This window comes from Eptesicus fuscus, chromosome 18 (genome assembly GCF_027574615.1).
Source record: "Eptesicus fuscus isolate TK198812 chromosome 18, DD_ASM_mEF_20220401, whole genome shotgun sequence".
NCBI lineage: Eukaryota > Metazoa > Chordata > Mammalia > Chiroptera > Vespertilionidae > Eptesicus > Eptesicus fuscus.
Window position 1 is genome coordinate 2,155,374 of NC_072490.1, and position 25,627 is coordinate 2,181,000.

At 63.7% G+C, this 25,627-nt stretch overlaps 5 protein-coding genes across 9 annotated transcripts; 1 reads left to right on the forward strand and 4 right to left on the reverse strand.

The window, feature by feature from the left end:
* Window positions 1–206: 206 nt before the first annotated feature.
* Window positions 207–6,029, reverse strand: RASSF1 (Ras association domain family member 1). 2 transcript variants are annotated; one of them, XM_008155377.3, is made up of 5 exons: window positions 5,678–6,029; window positions 2,433–2,537; window positions 1,943–2,240; window positions 1,722–1,837; window positions 207–1,092 (listed from the first exon to the last, which is right to left on the reverse strand). In XM_008155377.3, the coding sequence occupies exons 1-5, from the start codon at window positions 5,828–5,830 to the stop codon at window positions 946–948; spliced, it is 819 nt and encodes a 272-aa protein (XP_008153599.1). In that variant the 5' UTR covers window positions 5,831–6,029; the 3' UTR covers window positions 207–945. The 2 variants fall into 2 exon arrangements, with proteins under 2 accessions (XP_008153599.1, XP_054585781.1); XM_054729806.1 differs by lacking the exon at window positions 5,678–6,029 and adding an exon at window positions 2,831–3,738.
* Window positions 6,030–8,919: 2,890 nt separating this feature from the next.
* ZMYND10 (zinc finger MYND-type containing 10) lies at window positions 8,920–12,816 on the reverse strand. 2 transcript variants are annotated; one of them, XM_008155358.3, is made up of 12 exons: window positions 12,593–12,814; window positions 12,246–12,354; window positions 11,331–11,447; window positions 11,182–11,235; window positions 10,936–11,073; window positions 10,775–10,863; window positions 10,581–10,681; window positions 10,117–10,289; window positions 9,758–9,883; window positions 9,558–9,679; window positions 9,312–9,437; window positions 8,920–9,233 (listed from the first exon to the last, which is right to left on the reverse strand). In XM_008155358.3, exons 1-12 carry the CDS (start codon window positions 12,682–12,684, stop codon window positions 9,158–9,160), a joined length of 1,323 nt encoding a protein of 440 aa, XP_008153580.2. In that variant the 5' UTR covers window positions 12,685–12,814; the 3' UTR covers window positions 8,920–9,157. The 2 variants fall into 2 exon arrangements, with proteins under 2 accessions (XP_008153580.2, XP_027988563.2); XM_028132762.2 differs by having other exon boundaries at window positions 9,094–9,233; window positions 9,758–9,831; window positions 12,593–12,816.
* A 1,024-nt stretch (window positions 12,817–13,840) lies between these two features.
* On the reverse strand, window positions 13,841–17,324 carry NPRL2 (NPR2 like, GATOR1 complex subunit). 2 transcript variants are annotated; one of them, XM_054729781.1, is made up of 11 exons: window positions 16,938–17,324; window positions 16,339–16,430; window positions 16,081–16,249; window positions 15,830–15,938; window positions 15,319–15,455; window positions 15,133–15,230; window positions 14,957–14,993; window positions 14,745–14,808; window positions 14,553–14,670; window positions 14,147–14,289; window positions 13,841–14,046 (listed from the first exon to the last, which is right to left on the reverse strand). In XM_054729781.1, the coding sequence occupies exons 1-11, from the start codon at window positions 17,013–17,015 to the stop codon at window positions 13,979–13,981; spliced, it is 1,113 nt and encodes a 370-aa protein (XP_054585756.1). In that variant the 5' UTR covers window positions 17,016–17,324; the 3' UTR covers window positions 13,841–13,978. The 2 variants fall into 2 exon arrangements, with proteins under 2 accessions (XP_054585756.1, XP_054585754.1); XM_054729779.1 differs by having other exon boundaries at window positions 14,745–14,838.
* Window positions 17,091–19,811, forward strand: LOC103298557 (transmembrane reductase CYB561D2). Of its 2 annotated transcripts, XM_054729783.1 has the most exons (5): window positions 17,091–17,158; window positions 17,266–17,297; window positions 17,702–17,853; window positions 18,282–18,319; window positions 18,978–19,811. In XM_054729783.1, the coding sequence occupies exons 3-5, from the start codon at window positions 17,727–17,729 to the stop codon at window positions 19,479–19,481; spliced, it is 669 nt and encodes a 222-aa protein (XP_054585758.1). In that variant the 5' UTR covers window positions 17,091–17,158; window positions 17,266–17,297; window positions 17,702–17,726; the 3' UTR covers window positions 19,482–19,811. The 2 variants fall into 2 exon arrangements, with proteins under 2 accessions (XP_054585758.1, XP_054585757.1); XM_054729782.1 differs by lacking the exons at window positions 17,091–17,158; window positions 17,266–17,297 and adding an exon at window positions 18,597–18,731 and having other exon boundaries at window positions 17,822–17,853.
* Window positions 19,812–20,422: 611 nt separating this feature from the next.
* Window positions 20,423–24,893, reverse strand: TMEM115 (transmembrane protein 115). Its single transcript, XM_008155337.3, has 2 exons — window positions 23,520–24,893; window positions 20,423–21,149 (listed from the first exon to the last, which is right to left on the reverse strand). The coding sequence occupies exons 1-2, from the start codon at window positions 24,368–24,370 to the stop codon at window positions 20,945–20,947; spliced, it is 1,056 nt and encodes a 351-aa protein (XP_008153559.2). The 5' UTR covers window positions 24,371–24,893; the 3' UTR covers window positions 20,423–20,944.
* Window positions 24,894–25,627: the final 734 nt, after the last annotated feature.

Genomic DNA, 25,627 nt, shown 5'->3' on the forward strand with positions numbered 1-25,627 from the left:
CCAGGGTGCCGAGAGAGGACTTACATATCTGTACCCCGAATCCTTCACAAATTGGTCCCATAGTGACCTTGAAAAAGTGTCTGTGAGCCTGTCCATCACCTTGGGCAGCCACTGGCATGAAGAGCAACTGGGGCTGCAGGCCCATATAGAGTCCAAAAGCAGGAGGTTCTTGAATCTTTATTCAGCCAAATTTCCCCCAGCCCCCAGCCCCGATGATGACGGTCATTCCCACCCCTTTCCCCCAGGAGGCATTCAGCTGAGGCCACAAAATATACATTCACACACATCATCAAAAATACCCAAAGTAAAGACCCTGGCTTTGATTGGCAAACAAGGCATGGACCTGAGCCAGTGCCCACGCAGACCCCAGCCCAGGGACATCCTCCTTGGAGGCACTGAGGCACTGTTGCTGCAGTGGCAGCCAGCACGCCGACTCCAGGGTGCGCAGAGCCAGAGGGCACTGCAGAGGGAACCCTGATTCTTCCTCGATGCCTGCCTTATCTTGAACACCCACCATTGGCTTTGACAGGGCTGTCCTGAGACCCCATCCAAGACACACAACCCTTCCCCATAGATGAGGGTCCTCATCCCTGCAAACATGACCCTATTGTTTGTTGGGTCTCCAAGATTCTCGTGTCTGAGACACAGACCAAGGAGACTGCTGTCTGCTCTGCCCTTGCTGCAAGCCGGGAGCGGCTTCCCAGGGCAACCCCGTCCCACCACGACTCAGTGCATGGAGGGCAAGGGGTGCAGAGCTTGTCCTGCGGCTTCCTTGGCGCAGGGGTGGACGCAGGGAGCCCGCTCCTTTGCTGTTCTCCGGGTTCACTCCGCCAGGCAGATGAGGGCCTCCATGCACACTCACTCCTCAGGCCAGACAGGCCCGGTCACACTCACACGGCACACCCTTTGTGCTGCCTACGCTCCTCCTTCCACCCAGGGGAGAGGTCACCCCAGGGGGCAGGCATGCAGGGCCTCCTGGATCTTCTGGCGGCAACAGGAGTACTTGTGCAGGATCTGGCGGAGGTGCTCCTCTTCCTCCCGCTGCAGGATGCGCAGGAAGTTGTGGAGCTCAGGCATGCTGAAGGCGTCCCACTGCAGGGGGAGGGGAGCAGAGGCTGCAGCGGGCATGGCCAAACCAGCGAGCCCTCCCCCGAGAAGACCAGAGCACCCTGGTCCCACGTGGGGCTTTCTAATATCAGGCTCTTGCCCCATGGCCTGTGCTAGGACTCCCACCAAGGCTGTCTAGAAGACGGGTCCCACACAGTAGGGCCGTCACCCCACAGGCAGGCAACCAAACCGGACGTTCCCAGTGACCACAGGCAGGCCACGCTCACACTCAGTCTAATCCCACTTCATGGGCCCAACACATCACAACCAGAAAGCTTCCAGGTAGAAAGTCCCAACGTCTGGAGGGGAGCCAGGACCACCTGGGGCCATCTGTGTGGCTGGCCCTGGCCTGGGATCACCGCAGCGTGAGACGGACTCCTCACCTCCCGAGGACTTCCGCGATGGGAGGGAGCAGAGCGCCAAGGCCGTTCTCCCTGGCTCCTTAGGCCCAGACTTGGCACGAATGGCCAGGAAGCCTCCTCAGCCGCAAGGCTCACACTCGGAGAAGCGTGGCGGGGCTTGTCCTTCCCCCTCCTCCTCCTCCTCGCCTTACTGCAGCTGCAGCCCTCAGCCCTGCCTAGTGACACCCAGAGTGAAGGAGGCTGTGTACTCACGTTCACCTCCCCCGAATCATTCTCCTTCAGCACGAAGCTCAGGGCCTTCTCACTGGGCCCTGCACGGAGCCGGAGCCGCAGGGGCTGCTCGTCATCCGACAGCTTCCGGAGGTACACTGAGGCAGGCAGGGGGGAGCTGTTAGTCAGGCCCGGCCCCCTCACCCTGCATGCACAGCTGCGTGCACATGCACCCTCTCACAGGGGTGAGGTGGAAAGCCCACCTTGGCCGTGGCGCTCAGCCCGCTCAAAGAGGGCGAACTTGCGGGGGTCATCCACCACCAAGAACTTGCGCAGCAGGGCCTCGATGACCTCGCGTGCCCGCGTGCGTGACAACACGTGCAGGTGCTTGACAGCGTCCTTGGGCAGGTAGAAGGAGGTGCGGCGCCTCACGGCTGCGCTCCGCCCTGGGCCCCGCCGGGCGTCCTGCAGGGTGGGAGGCCTCTTGCTGGCAGGCACGGAGACAGGGCGCACCAGCTTCAGCTGCACCTTGATGAAGCCCGTGTAGGAGCCGTCCTTGTTCTGCAGAGAAACGAACCATGACGGCTCCAGGCGAGAAGGGACAGATGTGGCACTGCCAGTCCACAGGGGCCCGGCTGGATGTGCGTCAACCTCTGCTGGGCCCTCCCACAATACCTCAGCTGTGACCCTTCAGGCATCGGACACACAGCTGGGCCCTGCCCCTCCCCACCCCTTCCCAGGCTGTCAACTCACCAGGCTCATGAAGAGGTTGCTGTTGATCTGGCCATTGTACTCCTTGATCTTCTGCTCAATCTCAGCCTGAGAAAGGTCAGGTGTCTCCCACTGCACGAGCTCGTCCTGAAAGATGGGCCAGCAGGGACCCTTAGGAACCCATCCCGTGCGGCAATGCACGCCGCAGGCAGAGGTGAGCCTGGGTGCGCCGCCGAGAAACGGCCTCTGGCGCAGCCTTTGGAAACTGACAAAGCGTGAGCCTGATGAGAACCCATCACTGCTCCGGGCTCTGCGTGCTACGGATGGAGACAGCGAAGGCTGCTCCCTGCCCCACGGGACAAGCCAGGCGAGACGCTAAGGCAGTGATGGGCAACCTTTTGAGCTCGGTGTGTCAAACTTCGCCAAAAAACTGAGCATACCTCGGGTAGTGTGTCACTTTGAGGAAAAAACTCCAAGACTCTAGTTGCAAATGCTTCATCCTCAGGAGCAGCAAATGTTTCATCCTCGGCATGTGGCCGCGTGTCATCAGAAATGGCTACGCGTGTCAGTGCTGACACGCGTGTCATAGGTTCGCCATCACTGCCCTAAGGGCACCTTAAAACCAAGGCACTGAAGCACAAAGCCCGGGGTCAGGGGAAGAAAGGGACATCGAGAAAGGACTCTAACTGCACAGCCCGATCCCAGCACTTGAGGTGGGTCGTGTGTGTCCTGGAGAAGGAAGCCCACTTTGCCCTCACCCTGGCAAAGGGCCCGGGCCCACTGCATGGTGAGAAGTGTGAGGGCTGGTGCACAGCAGGAGCCGGGCCACCAGTGGGCAGAAGGGGAAGGGAAACCTCTAAAACGTCAGCGCCCCAGCAGAGGGCCTGGGCCAGCCGCCCGTCTAAGATCTGGTGCGGAAACCGCTGTGACATGCCATTTGGAGCTTGACCCGGGCTGCACAAAAGGTAGCTTCAGGCCAGGTTCCAGGTCGCCTCCTGCTAGCGCCTGTCCAAGTGCCAAGCAGGTAGGTTTCTGCACCTCCTTCCAGCTGTGTGGATGGATGTTTAGTGCCAAGATGTAGCGCCACCATTCAGCCCCTCCCCCACTCCTCCAGGAACTGGATTCTTATCGGAAAGGTGTGGTATGGACCCGGGCAGTCGGGCACTGAATAAACTTTCTCCTACCAAACTGCCCTGGTCCCATTGCATCAGCCTCACTTCCTTTCCGGGTGACGTCAGACAGGCCCTAAAAGGAGTGGGCGTGTCACAGACACAGCTGAGATCATGGCTGACTAACGTCTTGTCCCAAGTCCCCAGGGAGTTCCCACCAGAAGGTCTCTTACAGAACAACCCTGTGCCCAGGCTATGCTTTGGAGCCCCTTCGCTTAAACCATCTGACGGGGTCGAATGGGGAAGACAGGTGAGGTCGCAGGGTGGAGTCGGCCTTTTAGCCACAACTCGCCGCTGTCCAGCAGAGCAAGGCCGGGTGCTGAGGGCTGTGGGCTCTCCAGGAAGGTTCTGGGAGGTGGGAACTGAAGCCTGTTTGCCTCCTGAGCTCCCAAAGATCTTGTGGACAGAGGAGAGCATCGAGAAGTGAAACTTCAGCACAAGCCGTGGGGACAGTGGGCGGCCCCTAAGGCTGGTAAGAACACACGTGTGGGCCCTGGAACACAGGGATTCTGGGGTGGGGGTAAAGGAGGGCTGGAAGCTGGGAATAAAGGGTGGGTATGTTTGGTCAGGCCCGAGGAGAGGGCCTGGGACCGAGGGGACGCCTCAGTGAGGAGCGCAGGATGAGAGGGGTGCTAGGGGCAGGAGGAAGCTGAGCGGACTCTAGTGCCAGGGCAGGAAGGAAGAGAATTATGGTCACAGACAGGGTGGGCACAGGGACGGCACTAACTTATCCCCCGGCCTGGGATGGCTCTGAGCTCCAGCCTGGGAGTGAGAGAACTTGCTCCTTCCTCTTCCTTTCTCGGGGAAGCCAGGGCCCTGGACTGGGAGGCAGTGGCTCCGTTCCAGACCCTTTCCTTCCCAGGTGGCCTCCCTCGGTCTATTCGCTCCTAAAACAGGGCCTGGGACAGGAGGCACCAAAGCTGCCTGGTGAAGGGGATTCCAACAGCCGTCCCAGAGGGATGCCCAGCAGGATGCCCATCTCCATCCCCTAGCACAGCAACCCCGCGCCACTCCGCCACTGTCCAGTGACCGGCGGTCTTACTCTACACACAACTGGGCCGCCCGGGCTCCTGGCCAATGGGAGAGCGTCTTGTGGATGTCTCACCTTTCCACAAGGGAAATAGCTCAGGCCCGAGTGACACAGAGGCAGTTTCAGGGATCCACACTCGGAGCTCGGGGCTGAGCGCCTGAGGTCTAGTCTTCATCTAAAGCATACCCACGCCCCTTCTCTTGGCTCCTGTGAGGAATTCGCCTCCATGGCTGCAGGGTCCTGAGCTTCATAGTCCCATCTCTCTTCCCCATGCTCTCTGGTCAGGGTGCTCCCCAGAGGTGACCAGCTCCCCAGCAGCTAGTTATCTGAGCCTGGCAGTCACACTCATGGCACAGGGCACAAAGGTCTCCAAGGAGGGGGACCCCAGGAGACTGCCTTATATCCTGGGTTAGTAACCCCCCCGCCCCCTCACCCCTTACAGGGAGTTTACAATCTGGCCTTCCCCGGATGCTTATGGTCCCAAACAAGGCTTCCTTCCCATCCATGCCCAAATCCCGGGTCTCCAGATCCACTCCACGTTCCGTGTATGTGCTCCCCAGGGCGCACTCCGCGTCCACCGAGGGTGGGGCTCAGAGCCCTCCACAGCCCGGCAGCTGTGACAGGCCAGGACCCGCCAGAGGTGGAGACTCAGCTCCATCCGGGAGTGCAATGGAGGGGCGCACACCACCCCTGGCCTCTCCCCTAAAAACACTCCTCACTTCCCGGCGAGGACTCCTCCCCCGCCACTTCCTCCTGGTTTCTTCCCGGGGACCGAACGCGGAAACCGAGGTCTAGTCCAGCCCGCGCAGGGGCCTTAGTCATAGGCGGACAGTGCTCGTCCCTCGTCTGCCCCACGCCACGTAGCTGCTTCCCCTGGTTGGACCGGTCTGTGCCCCGGCCAGGCCGCGCTGCCAGGACCCACGCGCTGAGAGCCCGACACACGGTTCCACCGGCTGCCCCGGGTCGGCCCGGGATCCACGCTTCCGGGAGCGCGGGGCTGCCCACGAACTCTGCCCACGGAAACTTACCGGGCAGGGGCGGGGTCCCGCGACCGCCCCCGGCCCGCCGCCCGCCGCCTCGGCCCCCACCTGGTCCCGGCGCGGCCGGCGCCCCAGCGAGGTGCGCGCCGTGAAGTACTGCTCCAGCTCCGAGTCCGAGTCCTCCTGGCTGCAGTAGCCACTGCTCGTCGTGCTGCTCCAGGTCATCTCGAAGGAGGGCGTCCCCGCGTCCGCCTCGCCCATCGCCGCGCCCGCAGCCGGCAGCTCACCGAGCCGCGCTCCCGGAGCCTCCAACCACCGCCCCGAGCGCGCGTGCGTCCCGTGCGCCCTTGTGCGCGTGCGCCGCCCCGTGTCCGCGCGGCAGCCGTTACCGCTGCGAATGGCCAGCGGCGTCTGCCTCGCTCCCCTCTCATTGGAGGAGGAACTCTCAGGGGGCGGGGCTACTCGCGCCCCGCCCCCGGGGATGATCTCATAGCCCATGCAGCTCGGCTCAACTCCGCCGCGGATCTCACTTCCCTGGGGCAGCCAGTCGGCGCGTGGGCGCCAGTGCGCATGTGCACCAGCGTGGCCGCGGGGCCGGATGCGGTGGCGGGAAGGCGCGGAAATGGCGCAGGCGCCGTGCCGGGCGGCGGGGTAGTCCGCGCGGAGGCAGTCCGCCCGCACCCCTTCGAGCCCGCGCCTCTTCTCCACTCTGCCGCGGGGAAGTCGCGTAGCGGGGCCAGCCCTAGGCCGCCGGCGGTGGGGCCCGCTCGCCTGCGCGTCCCGGCCTCGCCCGTGCGCCCGGCCCCAAACTCACCACGTTGGTGTCCCGCTCCAGCGCCGGCTCCCAGCCCAGGTCCCGCGGCCCGCAGCAGTCCAGGCAGACGAGCGCGCGGCAGCGGTAGTGGCAGGTGAACTTGCAGTCTGCGGAGGGGACTGGCGTGAGGCCGAGAAGCGACCCACGGACGGAAGAGAAGCCGCAGGGAGAAGGCCGTGACCGCCCACCGCTCCAGACTGGGGCTAGTCCCGGCGGCGGGACGGGCGGAGGCCGGGCGGTGAAGGGACCAGGCCTGCTCTGCAGTTGGAGCTCCAGCGCTGACCTTACGCCCTCCCCCCGCCCTTGAAGGGAAACGCAGCAATGTCTTAACCATGTCCCTCTAGTTGTCACCTGTCTCTACTCCCCTCAGACCAGAACATCCACTCCGATGCACTTGCATCATTCCTGGCCTGCACCCCTCTCCAGGAGACCGCCCTGTCGGGTCCTCAGCACCCCGGGTACTGCCCAGGCCCGCGGTCCTCTCCACCCTCACCTCAGCAGGGTTTGATGCTGCTCCCCTCGGTTCCCAGGGGCCCCCACGACCCCGTATTCGACTTCCCCGCAGCTCCTTTGGTCAACACCCCGATGTGAGGGTAGAATGTCATGGACGCCCAGTCTTGTCACTGCCCTGCTCTGTGCACACTCAGCCAGCCCAGACCCAAGGCTTCCCTCACCGGCTCCCCGCTCAGGCCAAGTCCTGCGTGTCAGGCCCTTCACTTGGATGTCTGACATTGCAACCAACATGGCCGCACTGGAGCTTTTCTCCCAACTCACCCGGTTAACCCTCACCAGAGCTCCTCGTCTCAGCAGAAATGGCTACTATTCTCCCAGCTGTCTGAGGCAAAACCCCCCAGGTCAGCATCGATTCCAGCCTTGTTCCTGCCTCTGACACGCACCCAAGTCGTCCTGTTTTTAATTTCCATGGCCACTGTTTTCTCGGGAGCACTGCAATGTCCCAGCCCTGTTCATGCTCTCTATTCCGTCACATCTCCCGGGTCTGCTCCCAGCTGAATTCAGGACAGACTCCTGTACTGGACGGAGGGTCTCCAGGCACAGGCAGGGATCTTCCGTAAGTTCTTAAATGGGCCGAGCAGTGATTTGCAACCCAGGCTGCACATTAGAAAGAGGTTTTAAAAATCGCTGATACACTCCCAGTGACGGATTCAACAGGTCTGAGGTAGGTCCAGGCACGGGTTCGGAGGGCTGTAAAGCATCCCCGTGATTCCGGCTGGTGTGCAGCCAGTGGGAGAGCGGCCCCTGCTTGCTGCTGGGACCAGGGAGGCAGAGGACCACAGGGGGGTGGTGCCGTGTTTCATGTTTTATCGCCTGTTTGACTTGCCCTGTGATAAGAATCTGCTATAGGAAGACAACAGAATCCCTGCTTCCCGGGGCCCACCCAAGGTTCCCCTTTTCCCAGGCCGCTTTCCATAGTGGGCAAATGCCCACCGCCCCAGTGATCCTGGGAGGAGCCGTGGTGAATGAATCTTGGGAAGGGGCAGGCCTGGGAATATGGACTTCAGAGACTGGTAGGCACAAAGCCTTCCTCAAAAAGGGCCAAGGGGCCGTGGCTGAGCGTCCACTGAGGAACCAGGAGGTCAGGGTTCGATTCCCAGTCAGCGCATAAGCCGGGCGTGCAGGAGGCAGCTGATCAATGATTCTCAGCATCGATGTTTCTCTCCCTCTCCCTTCCTCTCTGAAATCAATAAAAATAAAAGGGCCAAAGTACTTTGAAGATGAGCAACTGGAAAGCAGCACCGTGGTGCTCACAGGCAGCTGCCTTTGCCCAGCTGGGCCCCAGGCACAGGTGCAGTGAGTGTGGCAGGTATGAAACGTGTGCCACTCTCTTCCGTGACGGTGACGGGGGAGGTATTGGACCTGCGACAGGGGCGGCCCAGCCACCCCACCCCCACCCGCCCCGCCGAACCCGCAGCAGCTGTGCTGCCCTTTGACCACCCGTCTCGCTCTCGCCAGCACTCGGGCCGCTACTCACGCGCGCACTGCAGGCCCTTGCGCACGACGCCCCAGATGAAGTCACCGCAGAGGTCGCACCACGTGTGCGTGGTGGGCCCCGCCGGCTGGAAGCGGTGGCCGCGGCCCAGGACCGGCTGTCTGGCTGGGTTGCGCGCTGTGCCGGGCGAGATGCGCAGCGCGTTGGCGCGCTCCAGACGGGTGCGACCGGGGCCGGCGCGTCGTGCGGGTGCCAGGTCCCGCAGCTCAATGAGCTCAGGCTCAGACATGGCCCGGTCGGCCGGGCTCGGGCCAGCTCTGGGAGCCAGCGAGCGTTCGCGGGGCGGGCGGGCCCCGGGGCGGGCCCCGACGCAGCGCCGCCCCGGAGATCCAGGCGGAGCGGCGATCCAGGCGGAGCGGAGGGGAGCGGCGCACGGGAAACCTGGGTGCCGGGCGGTGTGGACCCGCAGGCGGAGTGGGGTGGGGCGGGGGGCACCGCAGGGCACTCTCTCGAAGTTCCCGCCCTCCCTTCACCCTGAGCAGCTCCCCGCCCCTCGCGACGCGGAGTGCAAGAGGCCACACGGAGACGCGCGTTTCTGGAGAGCAGCTTTACCGAGCGGGAGGAAGAGGGTCCCCACATCCGGTCCTCGCCCTCGCCCTCGCCCGCCCAGGCGGCCTTCTGCCCCGGCTGAGGCAGCGCCCTGAGCCTGCCCGCTGGGTGGGGCAGGAAGCGGGGGAGCACGGGGCTGCCTGCTCTCCTCACCCCGAGGCTCAGGCGCCCCTCTGGCGGGTGGCATGGCCCTGCGGGGGCGCTCAGCAGCTGCGGCTCACTTCACTCTGTCACCCGGGGCTACCCGGACGCACGCCTTCCGGTGCGTCTCCCAGTGCTTGACCTGGCACTCCCTGCAGGCAAGGGGGCCGTGAGGAGGCAGAGTCGTGGTGGGCGTGGGGCTGAGGGGCCGAGTCCCAGGATGCCCTCACCTGCAGCAGTACCACTCATTCTGGCATCGCGAGCAGCGTTTGGAGGCCTCTGCGCTGCAGTAGGCACAGCGGGGCCGCTCTGGAGCCACGGCCTCCAGCACATCCAGCCTGTAGGTCTCAGCCCACCTGGGGAGAGGGTCAGGAGGCCTGGCTGGCCTGGTGTGTGTGGGGGGATCCCCCCACAGGAGCACCCCGCCCACCTCCACGCCTCTGCGTCCCTCCCACGCTGCAGCCCCGCAGCCTCACCTCTGCGCCTGCAGCCGCAGGTCCTGCTCCGAGGGGCTGAACACGTGCTGCAGCTGGTGCTTGGCCATGGCCTTCCACTTGCCTTTGTTCTCCCGCTCGAGCCGCTCCCAGATTTCGGGGATCTGGGGGGAGAAGTGCAGAATGGCGGGAGGAGCAGGCAAAGTGGGCGGTGGTCCTGAGCCCCAGGTCCCAGTGCCTACCTGCTCAAACACCAGGTCCTTTTTAGGGGGCTGAGGCTCGGCCAGGGCCAGGTGGGCCAGGAACCCCTGCAGGTCTGCCAGGGGGGGCAGCTGGTCGATCAGAGTGTCTGTGAGGAAGGCCCGAAGCTGCGGGGGGCCAGGGGAGGCCCGTGTGAAACGGTGCTGAGCGGCGGGTCCAGGAACAGGGACGGCCTGGGCTGGGCGAGGGTGCCTTTGGGCCTGCGTCCCACTAATTGCTGTCACCTGAGGCCCCAGGTCTGGAAACGGGACTGGGGCTGAGGTGGGTGGGCAAAGACCAAGAGCAAGGGTGGGGGAGGCTCGGTGCTGGGGCTGTGGGGTGGGTGCGAGGGGTTCCCCACCTTGAGCAGCTGTCCTTTGGCGAAGCTCGTGAGGCAGTAGCGGGCCCGGGCCTCAGGGCTCAGCAGCAGGTTGTACAGGGCGATCCACACCTGCCCGTCCAACTTGCTCATCTTTTGCTGCTCGGAGGGGGCCACGGCCTGCCAACGGCCCCCCTCAAATTGCTGCAGCTTGCCTGCGAGAGGAGCAGCATTCTGGGTGCAGCAGTGCATGCTCTGTGAAGGAGCAGCTGCAGGGGCTGGGGGACTGATCGCTCCAGCGTGGAATGAGACCTTGGTCGTGGACACGTGGGCCCTGCCTGCTGCAGAGCCTGGGTCGAGGCCCACTTCTGGCTCAGCCATCCTGACGCCCTCTGTGAGCCAGGGGCACAGTTTGTCTACCTGTGTGCATGCTGCCCACCCCACAATCCTGGAGGACACCCCGGAAGCCCCGAGCTGGGGCTTCGGCAGGTGGAGGAGGACCGTACCTCCTTCCCTCCGGGTCCAGGGACTGTGCTCCAGCAGTTCCACCAGGAGGCAGGGCAGGTTGTGGGTGCTCAGCATGCGGCTCAGGGCGCTCAGGGACAGGCTGGCGGTGGGGGGTGGGGGGGGGGGGGTGAGCAGAGGTGACAGGCCCAGGCTCCCGCCCTTCACCGAGGCCCGAGGCCGCAGGGCAGCCCACCTGTCCACGCAGTCCGTGACGTAGCGGAGCACGGAGAGCGCCTTCAGTGCGATCTCAAATTCCATCAGCTCGGCCTGCGTCTGCAGCTCCTGGGGAGCACGCGGCGCTGAGGCCTGGGGAGCCGGGGTGCAGCCCCTCCAGCCCCAGGAACCTCAGCCCACCTTCATGGGAGGGACGTGCTCGGCCTCCTCCTCCTCCGGGGGCTCGCCGCTGCCGCTCCGGGCCACCAGCAGGGTCAGTTTGCGGTGGCAGTAGTCCACCAGGTCCAAGACGGTGTCCTCTGCGGACTCACACACCTCCTGGGGGCGGGGGGGGGGCATTCTCTCTGACGGCTCCTCCCAGACACAGCCCCTCTGGCCCCCGGGCCCGGGCCCCCGGCAGGCGCCAGTGGGCGGGGCGGGCCTCACCTTGTGGAAGAACACGGTCTCCAGGAGGTTGATGACGGAGGCCTCGTGGTGCAGCTGCAGATAAAGATAAACGGGACGGTGCAGCTGCTGACCGAGGGGAGGGGCTGCCCGCGGACGGGGTGGGGCGGGGGGCGGGGACGGCCGCTCACCACCATGTAGATGGGGAAGGTGTTCTGGGGCTGGAAGTCCTCCAGTTTGCACAGCACAGGGAACACCTTCTGCTTCCACATCTCCACGGCGATCAGCTCCCCCACCAGCGTGGGGATCTTTGGGGGAGGGGCAAGCACAGGGACGAGGTGGGCCTACCTTGGCCTAGCAACCCTGCCATCCCTGGCTCAGCCTACCCAGCTCTCCTCAAACTCCCCTGGGCCCCTAGACCCTCCTGTGCCCCACGAGGACCTTCCTGACCTCTCTCCTGCACCTTGACCTTCGTTTCCAGCTGCCCCTGACACCTGTGGGGACATCCCCACGCTTCCTGTGCGGGCCCTGGCCTTGTTCCCCTGTACATGTACGAGCCGGTGTTCCCCCCTCTACATTCAGGGGTCTCTTAGGCCGGCCCTCCCGCGCGTCCCTGTCCTCTGTGCCTTGGCCTCACCCTCAGCCAGGGCCCTTCGGAGCGCCCCACTCCTACCCCCTGGCACGAGGGGCTGTACCTTTCCTTGCGGAGGAACCCTTTGGTCAAGTGACACCTCAGGTCATCTATGGTGCCATACTCCTGGTTCGCGTCCCCACCAAGCCAATCCTCTCTCAGCCTCCTCCCGTGCCAAAGTCCGCCCGCCTTGGCAGGGACACCCTCGGGTCTGAGACCTGCTCAGGAACCCTTTACAGCGTGGGCCTCCTCTGCAGGCGAGGCTGTCCTAGGACCATGGCTCCCTCCCTAGTCAACCATACTGCACCCGCTCGGCACGCCACGGCCGTGTCCAGCAGGGGTGCCAGTCAAATGAGCAATGCACTCCTCCTCCTCCTCCTCGGGGAGGGCAGGGTGCCAGCCGGAGGGAGGAACTGAGGGGGAGAGTGGTGGGTGGGGTGGGGGAAGGCAGACACCGGCCCTGCCCCCCGCGTACCTTCCCGTGGGTGACCAGCAGCTCCTGGATGGGCTCCCCCTGGCTGGCCGTGGCATCCAGGATGGCCTGCATGTTCAGCTTCTCCAGGCTCTCATGCTGCTGGTTCCACCTGCCCAGAGGGTGTGTGTGTGTGTGTGTGTGTGTTTGGGTGCACATGTGTGCAGTAGGAGTGGGGTGGGGGCTGAACCCACCGAAGCTAACCTGATCCTGAGGGGCCAGAGAGGGCTCAAGACCCTGTACCCCTGGGCGCCCCTCCACACTGGGCGACCCTCCCTCCAATGTCGGAACTGCCTCCACTCCAGGGCTCTGACCCCACGACTCCGCCTGACCCGGACCCGCTGCCTCACCCTCCGGAGCCCATCTCGAGCAGCGGGAAGCTGCGGAGCCCCCGCACCAACACCTCAGCCTCCCCCGGCAGCAGCAGCTCCAGGTCGCTCATGTCGGGGCCAGAAAAGGCGGGGTTCCGCTGACCCCGGGCCGCAGCCGGCGCTGAGGTGCGGTTGGGGCCGAAGTCTGGGACTCGACAGTTGTGGAGCAGTTGAGGTGCGTGGGCCTCGTCGCCATGGAAACGGCTAGCTCGAGTCTGCGCAGTGTGGCCTGGGCCCCGCCTCCGGGGCCGGGGCAGGTCCCCACCCCCTGCCCGCCGCCCCTGCTCGGGGGCGGGCAGAGCCCCATTGGGCCTTCCGGAGCTTTCTCCCCCACGACCGGCTGCGGGGCACGGGCCTCCCGAGCGCCAGACGCTGTGACCCGGGCCCCTCCGCGTCCCGATGCCGAGTGGGCCCGCCCCGTCCCGGGCTCGCGCGGCTGCCCCCCAGCTCACACCGGCTCCACCTCGGGGCTGGACTGACCTTCTGCGCAGGGCCCACCCCGGCTCTCCATCCCCCTCCAGCCTGCCAGCGCCTCGCGGGGTCTCTGCTGAGCCTGTTCACTGGGCTTTGCAAGGTGCACACGGGACGTTACTGGAGGGCGCCTCTGGCCCTCAGAATCCTGTGTCACAGCAGCTGCATCAGGCTCTGCTCCCTCTCCTTTTCCGGGACTCTCTCGTCCCGCGACCCCTGCCTCCCAGGTTCCGGCTCCATGGGCCTCCCCAGACATCCCCAGGGGGCCCTGGCCTCAGGGTTCTGCAGCCGTTCCCTCTGCCTGGACTACCTCTTCCTCCCTGCGGGCTAAGTCAGCCATCAGGGCCGTCCGGGCCCAAATAATCCAGCCCCCGCTCATCCCAACTCACTCTCTTTTTCTTTAAATTGATTTCAGAGAGGAAGGGAGAGACAGAAACATCAATGATGAGAGAGAAGCATGGATCGCTGCCTCCTGCACGGGGGATCGAGCCCGAAATGGGCATGTGCCCTTGACCCGAACGGAACCCGGGACCCTTCAGTCCACAGGCTGACGCTCCATCCACTGGGCCAGCCAGCCCCGCCCAACTCACTCCCTTTACCACAACTTCCTGATCGTTGGTTTTTAAATAGGGGACACATTTACTTGGCCATTGTCGGCTCTGCCCACCAGGTGGCGCTCCAGGGCGCCGGGACCATGGCTCTTTCTCTCACTGTGGGTTCCCTGGGGGCCGGCTCAGAGGTGGTATCCAGGAAAGGTAGGGTGAAATGGGTGACTTTATTTACAGACGTGGGGTCAACATTGAGACAGGAGAGGCGAGGCTGCGGGTCTAGCCTCGGGCACCAGGCAGGCTTGGCAGGAGAGTAGCTGCAGCTGTTCCCCTCCAGCCTCACTTCTCACTTCCAGCAGATGATGATGTTGGGGTCATTTTCCAGCCGCTCATCCAGCTCCTGGTAGCTCATGCCTGGGTGGCGGCGGGGAGGTCAGCACCATGGGCTTGGCCTCCTGGCTGACCCCCCCCCCCCCCCCCCCCCCCCCCCGCCCAGCACCCTGCCTGCCTCCACCTGTCTTGCAGCAGATCTCGTCGTAGCTGTGGCAGCCGGTGTAAAGGCGGGCAGGGTGGCTGCGCTCCTCCCGGGACACCCGCACTGGGTACTTCTGTAGCCTCCGGATGAGGTTCTTCATCAGCCCGAACTGGATCAGCTTCCTGGGGTGCGGGTCGAGGGAGAGGGGTGAGGCCTGGCCAGGCCTTCCTCCACCAGGCCAACCTTTTCCTGCAGTCTCCCCTCCCATGCTGTCTCAGTGAGCAGACCGGCTTCCGAAGCCCTCACCTCCAGGGAGCCTGCCTGGACTAGCAGTGCCCCAGGATTCTGCTCCCTGGGAATCTCTCTAACCCAGGGCTCCCAAGAGACACAGAGGGTGTGTCTGCCTTCAGGCAGACCCCTCACACCCCAAAGGATCCCCTCTGACCGTTCATCAACGCGCTGCAGCTGCTGGGGGTGGCGGCCAATGAGGTCTCTCACGGTCGTGCCGGGGCTCAGGCTGCAGTACAGCTGGAACACATCCCGGAGACTGGCCCTCTTGTGCCCTGTGGGGGCCCAGGGTCCGCTCTCCAGGTGGCCCTGCCCTCCCCGAGATGCCCTCCCCAGAGCCCCCCATTACCTTGTTTGGTCACGTAGGACAGACACTCCTCTTGCAGGGACTTGTCATCCACCAGGTCCTGGACCTTGGGCGTGGGGCAGTACACGTTGGAGTACTGGAGGGGGGTGGCAGGAGGCACAGGAGCCTGAGCGAGGGGCTTGGAAGTCTGACGGCCCCCATGTGGCCCAGCCACATGATCCCCTCTCCGCATAACCAGACCCAGACTCCCCTACCTGGAGGATGGACGCCAGGGTCACAACGCCGTAGTACCTGGGAGAAGAGCTGTGCTCAGCTTCGGAGGGCCTCGCCCCAGCCCCAGCCCTACCCCCAGCCCCAGCCCTACCCCCAGCCCCAGCCCTACCCCCAGGCCCCGGGGGCAGCGCTCTCCTGGTGTGACCGCCCCACTCACAGCAGGTTCTGGACGGCGATGCGCACCAGGTTGAGCTCCACATCTGCCTCGGCCGAGATCTTCTGGACGTGGCGGAAGCCATCAATGTAGGGCAGGATCTGGGCGGGCAGGGCAGTCAGTAGGGGTGGGGTGAGGCCAAGGATGAGGCCAGCCTCGGCTGATGACACCCGGGGAGGGCTGGCACACCTGCTGTGTGGTGAGGTCCCACTGGGAGTTGAAGAAATCCTCCTTGTCCTTGGTGAAGACAGGCACATCATACTCCTGAACCACGGGAGGGTCCGGCCGCTGCTCAATCACCTTCAAGTGGATGGTGTTGGACTCATCTGCAGGGGGTCCCACCCATATTCTCAGCGCCCTCTCTGCCAAGAGGCCCTCCATTACCCTTCAGTCCGGCCAGCAACCCTTAGGCAGGCAGAGGGCTCCGGGTGGGGCCCATCTTCCCCTTTTGTAAAGCCAGAGACGGAGTCCAGAGAGGGGAAGGAGCAGGCCCACGGGACAGCTGGAGCGCGCTGCTGGCCTCCCCAGCCCCATCCCGTCCTATCATGCACTGGGCCCTGCACGTCATCAGCTCAGCTCATGGCTATTTCCTGGCCACGAATTTGTTCATGAGTCTTGTCCTTGGCTGGGCTCGCCCTCCCCTGTCACTTTCCCATCCCTCCTCTCCCCCTCCGCTGTCCTCGCAGAGGCTGGGCCGTACCGATGGGCAGAGTACACCGGCCTGAGGCATTGAGCTCCTCCAGCAGAATGGTCATGATGGGCACCAGCTTCTGCTTGCTCTCCTCCGATGACACGAAGCTGCTCTCCAGCTGGATGGAGCACGGACAGCATGGTGGGCACCCCCCAGGCTTCCTGCCCTGGCAGGGTCCTAGGTCGGGAGGGCTTTGGAGACATGTGAATACCTTCCCCGACTCTGCCTGCCCATCCACCCAAGCCCAGCGTGTTGCAGACCTCCAGTGTGGTCAGGTAGCCAGCCAGCTTTTTGACGATGGGCTCAAGGGCACAGGTCTTGGCCTGGGCGTCACACACAAAGCCCAGGTTGAAGAGCAGGGCATTGCGGCTGTACTTCTTGTGCTCGATGCACACAGGGCAGCCAATCAGTTTCTTCTCCATGGCTGTGCTAGATAGGGGGGCAGGGGGGGCCAGAGTCAGGCTCCTCCCGCTCCCGAGCCCGTCCACTCCTCCCCGGGCCCCCAGCTAGGGCCTCACACAGTGATGAGCTTGTTCTGCAGCTCTGGCTTGGTGATGATGTACACCTGGACCGTGTCAAACAGCTCCCGGGAGATGAAGTCCTCAGGGACCTGGGGAGGGGGCGGCAAAGGACTCAATAGTGGACCTTGGAACTAGGCAGAGTAAACGGGAAATCCCGCAAGACCTAAGCCCGCTTCAGCGTTTCTCCTCTCTCCCATCCACCCAGGACTCCTCCTCCTTTGTTTGCAAGCACACGCTCTGTTCTCACTTGCCTCCTGGCTTTTGCACATGCTGTTCCCTCTGCCTGGCCCACTCTCCTCACTCACCTACATCCCTATGCAGGGAAACTAATGAACCACCCACCCCCACCTCGTGGGACCTGGCATCTCTCCTGGGTCCCCACAGCCTGATTTCCCACAATCACTGCCTATGTGGTCTGTCTGCTCCCTCACGCCGGGAGCCTGGGACCTGGGTCCGAGCACCCTCTGGGTTCACGATTCTCGGCGAAGGAAGGAGTAGCGGGCCTACGTGCAGCGCGGGGACAGGCATCCGCCGCTTCCAGACAGCGGACTGAGAGGGTCCCGATTTCCCCACCAAGCCCGCGAGCCCGACGGCACCTGATAGGTGATCTTGGGTCCCAGCGTGGGATGGAACTCGCTGAAAAATATGCATTCGATGCGGCAGCCGCTGCCCATGGCGCTAAAGGGACCGAGTCCTCGGGAACACCAGCTCCCAGGCCTTGGCCACTGGGTCAAGCACGCCTGCGCACTCGCACCCTTCAAGACAGCTGCTCAACAGCGCATGCGCAGAGCAGCTCAGAGGCGTGGCTACGGAGGAGGTTGGTCCAGGAAGTCCCGGTGGGTAGTCGTCACACCCGGAAGTGAAGCGGCTCCCCTACGGGGCGGCGGCTCGCGCGGCAGGATCCAGAGTATTCTTCTTTCTCAGGAGAAAACCACCGCGTCCGATCGGCGCTGCGGGTGAGGCAGGAGAATTTCTAGCGTGGAGGGGCAGCATGCTTGCGGCACGTGAGGAAGCTGCGCGGGAAGGGATTCAGGCTGCAATTTGGTCGCAGCTGGGAACTACAATTTCCGTAGTGCTTCATGCCCTATTAGCTGGCGCTCCCGCCCGGTGACGGCGTGGTGCACTCTGGGATTCGTAGTCTATTACACGGCTTTGCGCATCCTACCGGGAAGGTGGGCCAGTGATCAGTGCCAGTTCAGATGCAGGTACATGCTGACATGCCGCCGGTCCTTGACCATTGCTGGTGTCTGTCTTTCTCCCTTCACTTCCTGGGAGAGAGTGGCATCCCTGCCCTGAAGCACTTGCTCCAGTGAGAAGAGTGGACCATCCGCGGCCCTTGCTTACTCTCCTATGCTTTCAGGCTACAGCCACCGGCCTGGTTGACCATGGCTCTTTCTGTGGAGACCGAGTCGCACATCTACCGAGCTCTACGCACTGCCTCTGGGGCTGCTGCCCACCTGGTGGCCCTGGGCTTTACCATCTTTGTGGCTGTGCTTGCCAGGCCTGGCTCCAGTAAGTGTAATTTATAATGAACTTCTGGGGAGGAAAGTGCCACTTGTCCTGGGGAGCAGGGGCAATAGGAAATCTCGGGCCTGACTCCTGGGAGAGGCATGGGTGGCTGAGGGACATACGATGTTGGAGGGATAAGTGGGTGGAGTAGATGAGTGTGGGGGATTGGCCAGGCCCCCAAGTACCTGGCTCTCTTTCCTTGCCTTGGTGTTCCACTTGGCTGTCTCTTGCAAAGTGCAGGGAGGACGGCCAGAGGAGTGGCAAAGCATGGCCTCTGACCCGGAGGGACCAGGAAGAGGCCAGCTTGTTGCAGCGAGGGGGCTCCCATTTTGGCAGCACTCCCTTGGGTGACGGACTGCTCATTCCCGCAGCCTGCAGTTGCGGCTGCGTTCTTCCTCCTCCGCCTTACACGGCCTCCTCTTCTATTCCAGGTCTGTTCTCCTGGCACCCCGTGCTCATGTCTCTGGCTGTAAGTAGTGGGCCTGGCCAGCTCGTAGGGGTGGGAGGGAGCATACGGATGGGTGGTGGGTGGCCTCCTTATGGTCACTTACTATCGGGAGGGGTAACATGTGGAATGTTGGAGTCTGCCCGTGGCACATAGATCCCAGACTTGAACCAGAGTATTGAGGACCCAGGGTAAATGGGTAGGGCTTGTCTAAGCACAAAATGAGGCGACTCCCACCTCGACAGGAAGCTTAGAAAATCCACTTGGGGCTACTTTTGTCCCTTTTTACCTTAACTTACAGTGATGCACCCCATTTTCCCTGACACACTGCACCTGCTTGGCCAGCTCTGCCAAGAAATTGTATCCAGTCCTGTGTCAGGGAAACGAAGCTTGTGAATCATTTATAAGTGCCACATCTCCGACCTGTGTTTGCTGGGTAAGAGATGCCATTTCAGAACAGCCCCTGAGGAGGACTATGGAGGCACCTCTCGCGGGGTACTCGGGCAGATGTTCTGCCCCAGACGGAGTTCTCCATTCCTGCCCCTCCCACGGCTACTCTTGTCGGCGGGGAGAGAATGGAGGGGAATCGGCCCAGGCTGACTGGCAGCTTAGGTCACCTCCATCTTTCTTCCCTTCTGCTGGGCAGCACCCTCACTTCGTTTCCCATGCGGTCTCTCCCCAGTTCTCTTTCCTGATGACCGAGGCCCTGCTGGTGTTCTCCCCTGAGAGCTCGCTGCTGCGCTCCCTCTCGCGGAAAGGCCGAGCCCGCTGCCACTGGGTACTACAGCTGCTGGCCCTGCTGTGCGCGCTGCTGGGCTTGGGCCTGGTCATCCTCCACAAGGAGCAGCTTGGCAAAGCCCACCTGGCTACCTGGCATGGGCGGGCAGGGCTGCTCGCCGTGCTGTGGGCGGGGCTGCAGTGCTCAGGCGGGGTGGGGCTCCTCTACCCCAAACTGCTGCCCCGATGGCCCCTGTCCAAGCTCAAGCTGTACCATGCCACTTCTGGGCTAGTGGGCTACCTTCTGGGCAGTGCCAGCCTCTTGCTGGGCATGTGCTCACTCTGGTTCACTGCTACAGTCACTGGGGGAATCTGGTACCTGGCTGTGCTGTGCCCTGTCATCACCAGCTTGGTCATCATGAACCAGGTGAGCAATGCCTACCTGTACCGCAAAAGGATTCAGCCGTGAGCTCTTCGCAGTCTCGAAGCCTGGACTTGCCCCTCGTGTAGGAGCTGGCGCTGGGACATCCTGGACTCTGGACTGACGAGGTCACAGGGACACCCCAGGCCCTGGGGCACTCAGGGTGGGAGTCCTGTGTGTGGCATTTGTGCTTGCTTCTCACACTAGGGCCTCCTCCCCCCCCCCCCCCTCTCTCTACCATCCCAGAGGAGCTCATGGATCGTGTGTCTGGATGAAACTGGGGTTGCAAGATTGCCTCCCCAGCAACTCAGCTCATACTTGTATTGGTATGTCCAGAAATTACAGGACAAAAAAACTAAAATAAAAATTAAGAAAAGACTGGAAAGACTGGATGGGGAGAACAGCCCAGAGTTGGGGGATAATTCTCACTGACGCCATCAGGATGAAAAAGGGGCGCTGGGCGCCACGGATCCTGTTCCTGGCTGCTCACTGTGGAGCCGACGCTCTCCCCAGCACACAAGCCCCAGGATCAGGCTGCCGAGCAGCCCGTGTTACCCAAGGCCCTAGAATGCCCTGGGGCTGGGGCTGAGTGTCCCGCCGGGTCCTCTCGGTCTCCCAGCTGCCCACTGTGCTGTTAGATGTGGGCAATGACAAGATGGGAGCTGGGGCTGGCTGGCTCCATAGGTGTCAAGCACTGAGCACCGGTCTTGGAGCTGAGCCCTGGGTAAGAATTCCCGATGAGGGGGAAGCCCTCTGTCCGCAGATCCCCTGGGCAGGGCCTCCCTCACGGGGATAGGAGGGAGGGAGGAAATGAGTAAGGGGGGAGGTGACAGTGGGCATGTGGTCGGGAAGGGAGAGGGGGGCAGTGGGCCTCTTCTCCGGCTGGAGTGGCCATGGGGACTGAGCCCTTGGGCCTGGAGTCAGGTCCCTAACTTTGCGGTTGAGCACGATGAGGGGCTGCACGAGGTGGTCTGACAGCCCAGGAGCCATACCTCAAAGAACGCTTTATTGACTGCGGCTGGGCCCGCCGCCCGCTCAGTGGTCTGTACAAAACGCTGGGAGCGGGCCGCTCTGGGCTAGGGCAGCGCGGCCACAGCGGAGGGACCGGGAACCTCGGTGAATACAGTCCTGGGGGGGCAGGGATGAGCAGCCTGGGCGGCTCCTACACTGGCTGGACCCCCAGGACGTTTTGGCAAATCCTTGCCTCGGCTCAGGGCTCTCGGCCACCAGGATCCGGTGTGAGGGTTGGCCCGGAAGCCGCGGCACCAGGATCCCTACTGCCACTGGCTTGGGGCGACCTGCCGAGGTGCGGTCTTACCTCACAGCCTCGGCGGGCTGGTCCTGACAGAGTGGTTGTCTGGAGTTGTAACCAGGGAGCAAGAGTCCTGGGTAGTGTTGGCGAGAGACGGCAGGAGGCCGCGGAGACCCCCAGCAGCCCACCTTCCCTCCTCAGAGCGCTGAGGAGGTGTCGGGGGTGGGAGAGGAGGCGCTACACTCAAGGAGGTCTGGAGTTACAGCTTCGGGGGAGCGGCCTCAAAGGTGATCAGGCTGGATTCTGGGGCAGCCCCCTTCCCGGGGAGGGCGGGGACCTGGTCTGAGGGCAGAGGGCTGTCCACCTTGGCCCCCGCCTCCTCTTCGTCGTCGTCCATGCTCGGCCAGACGGACTGGTCCTCCACTCGCTTCAGTCGTTCGTTGAGGGCCTTCAGGGCCAGCTGCCTGGGGTCAGAGGAGAGGGGACGGTCACTCTGGGTTTGGACTTGGCTTGTGCCTCCTCGTCCCCAGGAAGCTGCCCCCCCCGCCACTCGGCTCCTCTCTCAGCAGCATCTCAGGTGTCCCCCTCCCCACGCAGCCCATGCTCCCCGGGGCCTGGATCGGGCCCACCCGACCATCAGAACTAGGCCCTAAAGGCTGAGCGCCCTCCTCCCCCAGTGGAGGCCCCTCCAGCCTGAGAAGGCCAACGGGGGGCTGCCAGCCTGCCCACCAGGCCCGCCCAGGGGTGGTGGTTCTGGGGCGGCGTCTAAAGGTGGCAGAGCTGGTGCCCCAGGTAGACGGGGAGAAGGGCAAGTCCCTGCCAGTTTCTGCCTGGGCACTGGCATCACTGGAGAGGGTTAGTACTTCTCCCCCCATTCCTTTTTAGGGGTGTTTGAGCCTCTTGGCAAGGGTCTTTAGAGAAGGCTGGGACTCAAACATCTGCTCTGGAAAGTGGGCCAACCTGGGTCAGCCCACCCTCCTAAGGGATTTAATACTCTTCCCAGAAGAATGCCCAGAGCCGCCAGGACCTGTGCTGAGGTAGGAACGCACCGAGGCCTTGGCAGGACGAGAGGAAGGAGGAACAGCCCCGTGGGGAGGGCACGGCCGGAGCCCACTGGTTCTACTGGCAGGTTCTCAGAGACCCCGCTCAGGAGGAGGCACTAGAAGGTCTATACGGGCACCTGGCACCCTGCCCACAGGAGGCGGAATGCTCCAGGTGACACTTCTGTGGGCCTGATGCGCAGCCTCTCTGTGCCCCCAGCGTGGGGACAGTCGGTACAGCCTCCCGAGTTCCAGCAGAGAACGCCCGCACACCTCCACTCTGCCCTCGACTGGCACACGGCAAGCTGGCAGACAGGGCAGCCCTCCTCTGCACGCCCAGGCCCCATTCTGGAGGCTGGCTTGTCAGTTCTGTGCGAGGCCGCCAAGGGACTGAGGTGGTGACTTGCCAGTCACTTCCTCACGAGGGTCAGACAGGAAACCCTGCGGCCCTTTGCATCTGGGAGTGCATGCAGCCCGCTGTCAGAGTGGATGGAGTAACCCCACCCCAAGCAAGCTCACAAGCACAGGCTGTGCCAAGAACCTGCCTCCTGCTGCCCCTGCCCCCACCCTCCCCCACCGTCCATTTTCTTGGGCCTGAGCAGAGGTGTTTTCCATGTCCAGCCAACCCCAGCAAGACCTCACTGGCACAGGGACCGCCCCGGGGCCTGGCCCACCTGAAGGGCTCTGAGGACAGCCCAGTTCCCACCAGGCCCAGCCCTGCTGGCTGCAGCCCCTCCTCTGGGGAAGGTGAAGGCAGACCTGGGTCTTCAGGGCCCCTCAGCCAGAGACACGACTGCCGAGCAGGGCCCACCATTCTGCCGGCAGCACCGCCACCTGGGACCACGGTGATGTGTGGCATGCCCGGCTGGGAACTTTCCAGAAAGGGACGTATCCCATACTCAGCCCCGCAGCCCCAGCGGGGAGTCAGCACAGGCCCGGCTCCTCGGCTGAGTTCACAGCGCGGCCAAGAAGCCCCTCCACAGGTGAGCAGCAGCAGAGCCTTGACAAATGCAGGAACGGAGCCTGCTCAGATTTCACTGCTCCAGCAACCGCCTCAAAAATACCCAGGAATAATGTTGGCGACGGAGCTGTGGCCGCTCTACTGAGGCCGCAGACCGGGGAGAGACGGAGCCGGATTTAAAAGGCCCGTCCTGCCCGGCCAGGTGCGCGGAGGAACTCGCCGGGCCTGCTGGTGCCGATGGTGCCGAAGGCTGGGTTTACAGGTAATGAGAAGGCGGGCTGCAGGCCCGTCACGTGGCCAGGCCCCGGGTTGGGTAACAGGCCTCCCTGCAGGAGGCGGGGAGGTCTAGTCACACCTCAAGCTCCCCTCGCAACAGGTGGCAGAGAAGCAAGTATCTCAGTTAAGGCCCAGGAACAGGCCCTGGGTCAGCAGCTGAAACTGGGGTGGCCAGCGCCTCTGCAGCTCCCCGGTCTCTGTGTCCCTCCCTCTCACAGACTCTGGCTCCTCAGAACCCGTGTCTGGGGTTCCCAGGCTCTGAGACGAGGCCAGAGGGATGTGTCCCTGGCCCTCCACCGGCTCCCACCCAGCACCCAGGAGACTGGCTGTTTGCTGAGACGCAGTAGGCACCCTCGGCGGGGAGCAGAGCAATACCCCCGGCGTCGGAGGGCGCCTACGGGAGCCCAGACACCTACGGGCTGAGTTCAAGGCCACGAGCCGGATGCGGCCTCTTTCTGAATCCGCCCCGACACCTGGCCCTTGACACCCCGACAGATGGGATGTGACTTGATAAACGCTCCCCCAGCTCAACAAGGTTTCAGGAGATGCCACGGTACCTTCTCCGCTCCGCATCCTGAGGGTCTGTGCCCGGGAGGCTGATGGTGATGGAGGATGGCGCCCCCACGTCATAGCGCTTCACTGTCTTCTGGCAAATCTTCACCTTCACCAGGAGGCTGTGCACCAAGTTCGCCAAGAGCCCCACCACGGGCTGCAGGATCTCCGGGAAGAAGGTGGCGAAAGCAAAGTGGTCCGCCATGTCCCCGCGGCCGCGGCTGTGGCGCTGGTAGAAGCGGAGGTACACCCAGCTGGAGAGCAGCCCGAAGCCGTAGGAGGCCAGCGCGGGGCTCTGGAGCAGCGTGGCCAGCCGCAGCAGCAGCAGCAGCGCCAGCAGCAGCATGGGCGCCACGCTGAGGCGCACCTGGGGCACCCGCAGGACCACGCAGTCCCCCATGGTTTGCTTCAGCGCCACCAGCACGCCGCCCAGGAAGCCCAGCGCCCCGTGGATGCGGACGGTGAACAGGTACACCAGGTTGAAGGAAGCCATGTAGGTGAGGAGGTAGGCGAAGGCCCCCAGCAGCCCCACGGACACGTTCACCACCGAGAAGAAGATGAGCAGCTCCAAGGCCCCCCAGAGGGGCTCCAGCAAACGCCCGGCCGCCACCACCGTGGCCAGGCTGAGGGCCACGTCCCACACGTGCTGCTCCATCAGCCCATGGGTGGCCAGGGTCCAGATCCAGAAGTTGGGCGGAAAGAGGTAGCCTGGGGTGACCGCCAGGCAGCCCGTGTCCACGGCGAAGGACAGCAGGTAGAGGAGCAGCACCGCCGCGCACAGGGCCTTCACCACCACGCTGGCGCTGGCCAGGATGGCCCCCAAGTGCTGGCAGGCGCCGGGCAGGGCGCGCTGCATCTTCTCGGCGGGCGTCGGCCTGAGGGGCGGGTCTAGTGGGCGAGGGGCCTCCCCGGGGCCTCGTCCCACTCCGGCCCCGACGGGAGGCCCGGGCCCGGCCTAGTCACTGGCCTAGGGCCCCGCCCCGGTGAAGACTCCACTTCTGGTCGGGTGGACTCCGGAGCCAAAGGGCCGGGCCGGGCCTGGTTGCGGGGCGGGGCCTAGGCCCCTCGCCCGGGACCTGAGGGGAAGCCCTGGGCGGCTTCGGCTCGCCTGCCCGCCCGCCCTGTGGGCCCCGAGCCAGGCCCAGGGGGCTGCCGTTGGTCTCAGGGCTGGGCCTGCTCCATCCACTCCGAGGTCCTACGGTCCGGCCCGCGCGGGACTGGAGCCTAGTTCTGGGCCCGAGTCAAGTCAGGTTCGGCTCCGGCTCGGCCTGGCTCTAGCCTTCGACCGTACCTCCTCCCTTCTCAGGCGCCGACAAACAGGGGTGCTGCGCCTGCGCGCCCCGGGAGGCGGCGGGACGCCCTCTCTGCATAGGTCTTCCGGGTCCGCGCCATGCTGGGACACCGAGTCCTCGGCCGAAGCTGGGGACGAGCGGAAGTCAGGGTTCTGGGTAGAACTACAAGTCCCAGGAGGCTGTGCGCGCTGGCCGGGCAAGTCGGTGGTGAGAAGAGGTGTTGCTTGGGAATTGTAGTTTTCAGGACCGTTTTCCACCAGCCCTCGGGAGGTGGGAGTGGGTGAAGAAGCATCGCTAAACCTGGGAAGGCGGCGGGTACCGGCGGCACCACAGCTGCATGCCACACACTTGCTGAGCCCCCCGGGAAGAGTGGCTCCTTGGCATGTACATCTGAATGGGTGTGTCTTCGTGGGTAGGTGTGTGGGTGAGAATGTTGTACCTATTAGTAGTGTGCGGAACTGGGACTCCCACGGTCTGCAATAAGCCTGACTCAGGTTTGGGGTGCGTGGGGCCTGACTCGGGCTGGAATTCTTGCCCTGCTTGTGCTGCCCAGGCCGCCCTTGTTACAAGTCAGGTGGAGCCGCGACTCTGACTCAGGTTTCCTGCCCCCACACACTTCTGCTTGCTGGCCCAGAGGAAGAGACGTCTCCCCACCGACTTGGACGAGGCTGGCCCTGGGTCCCCACTTCAGTGCAATAGTGGCGCTGGCAGGTTGTGTTCTGTGCAAGCTGATTTTTTTTTTGTATCTTGAGTTACTTTTAAAAAATGTGCATATGATTAAATAATTACCTGACAAAGTACATTTATAAAGTGCAGAACCC

Coding starts and splice junctions, on each gene's coding strand:
- ZMYND10 (XM_008155358.3), bottom strand. CDS start 12,684: ATGAGCGACCTGGAGCTGCTGCTGCCGGGGGAGGCTGAGGTGTTGGTG. Junction 11,236..11,330: donor CCTTCCCCATCTACATGGTG/GTGAGCGGCCGT, acceptor CTTTATCTGCAG/CTGCACCACGAGGCCTCCGT. Junction 10,290..10,580: donor CTGGACCCGGAGGGAAGGAG/GTACGGTCCTCC, acceptor CTCCTCTCGCAG/GCAAGCTGCAGCAATTTGAG.
- TMEM115 (XM_008155337.3), bottom strand. CDS start 24,370: ATGCAGCGCGCCCTGCCCGGCGCCTGCCAGCACTTGGGGGCCATCCTG. Junction 21,150..23,519: donor CAGGATGCGGAGCGGAGAAG/GTACCGTGGCAT, acceptor CTCTGACCCCAG/GCAGCTGGCCCTGAAGGCCC.
- RASSF1 (XM_008155377.3), bottom strand. CDS start 5,830: ATGGGCGAGGCGGACGCGGGGACGCCCTCCTTCGAGATGACCTGGAGC. Junction 2,538..5,677: donor GCCGGCCGCGCCGGGACCAG/GTGGGGGCCGAG, acceptor CCCATCTTTCAG/GACGAGCTCGTGCAGTGGGA. Junction 1,838..1,942: donor GGCTGAGCGCCACGGCCAAG/GTGGGCTTTCCA, acceptor TGCCTGCCTCAG/TGTACCTCCGGAAGCTGTCG.
- LOC103298557 (XM_054729783.1), top strand. CDS start 17,727: ATGGCTCTTTCTGTGGAGACCGAGTCGCACATCTACCGAGCTCTACGC. Junction 17,854..18,281: donor GCTTGCCAGGCCTGGCTCCA/GTAAGTGTAATT, acceptor CTTCTATTCCAG/GTCTGTTCTCCTGGCACCCC. Junction 18,320..18,977: donor CCGTGCTCATGTCTCTGGCT/GTAAGTAGTGGG, acceptor GTCTCTCCCCAG/TTCTCTTTCCTGATGACCGA.
- NPRL2 (XM_054729779.1), bottom strand. CDS start 17,015: ATGGGCAGCGGCTGCCGCATCGAATGCATATTTTTCAGCGAGTTCCAT. Junction 15,231..15,318: donor GGGACCTCACCACACAGCAG/GTGTGCCAGCCC, acceptor CTGCCCGCCCAG/ATCCTGCCCTACATTGATGG. Junction 14,047..14,146: donor CGAGATCTGCTGCAAGACAG/GTGGAGGCAGGC, acceptor GCCGCCACCCAG/GCATGAGCTACCAGGAGCTG.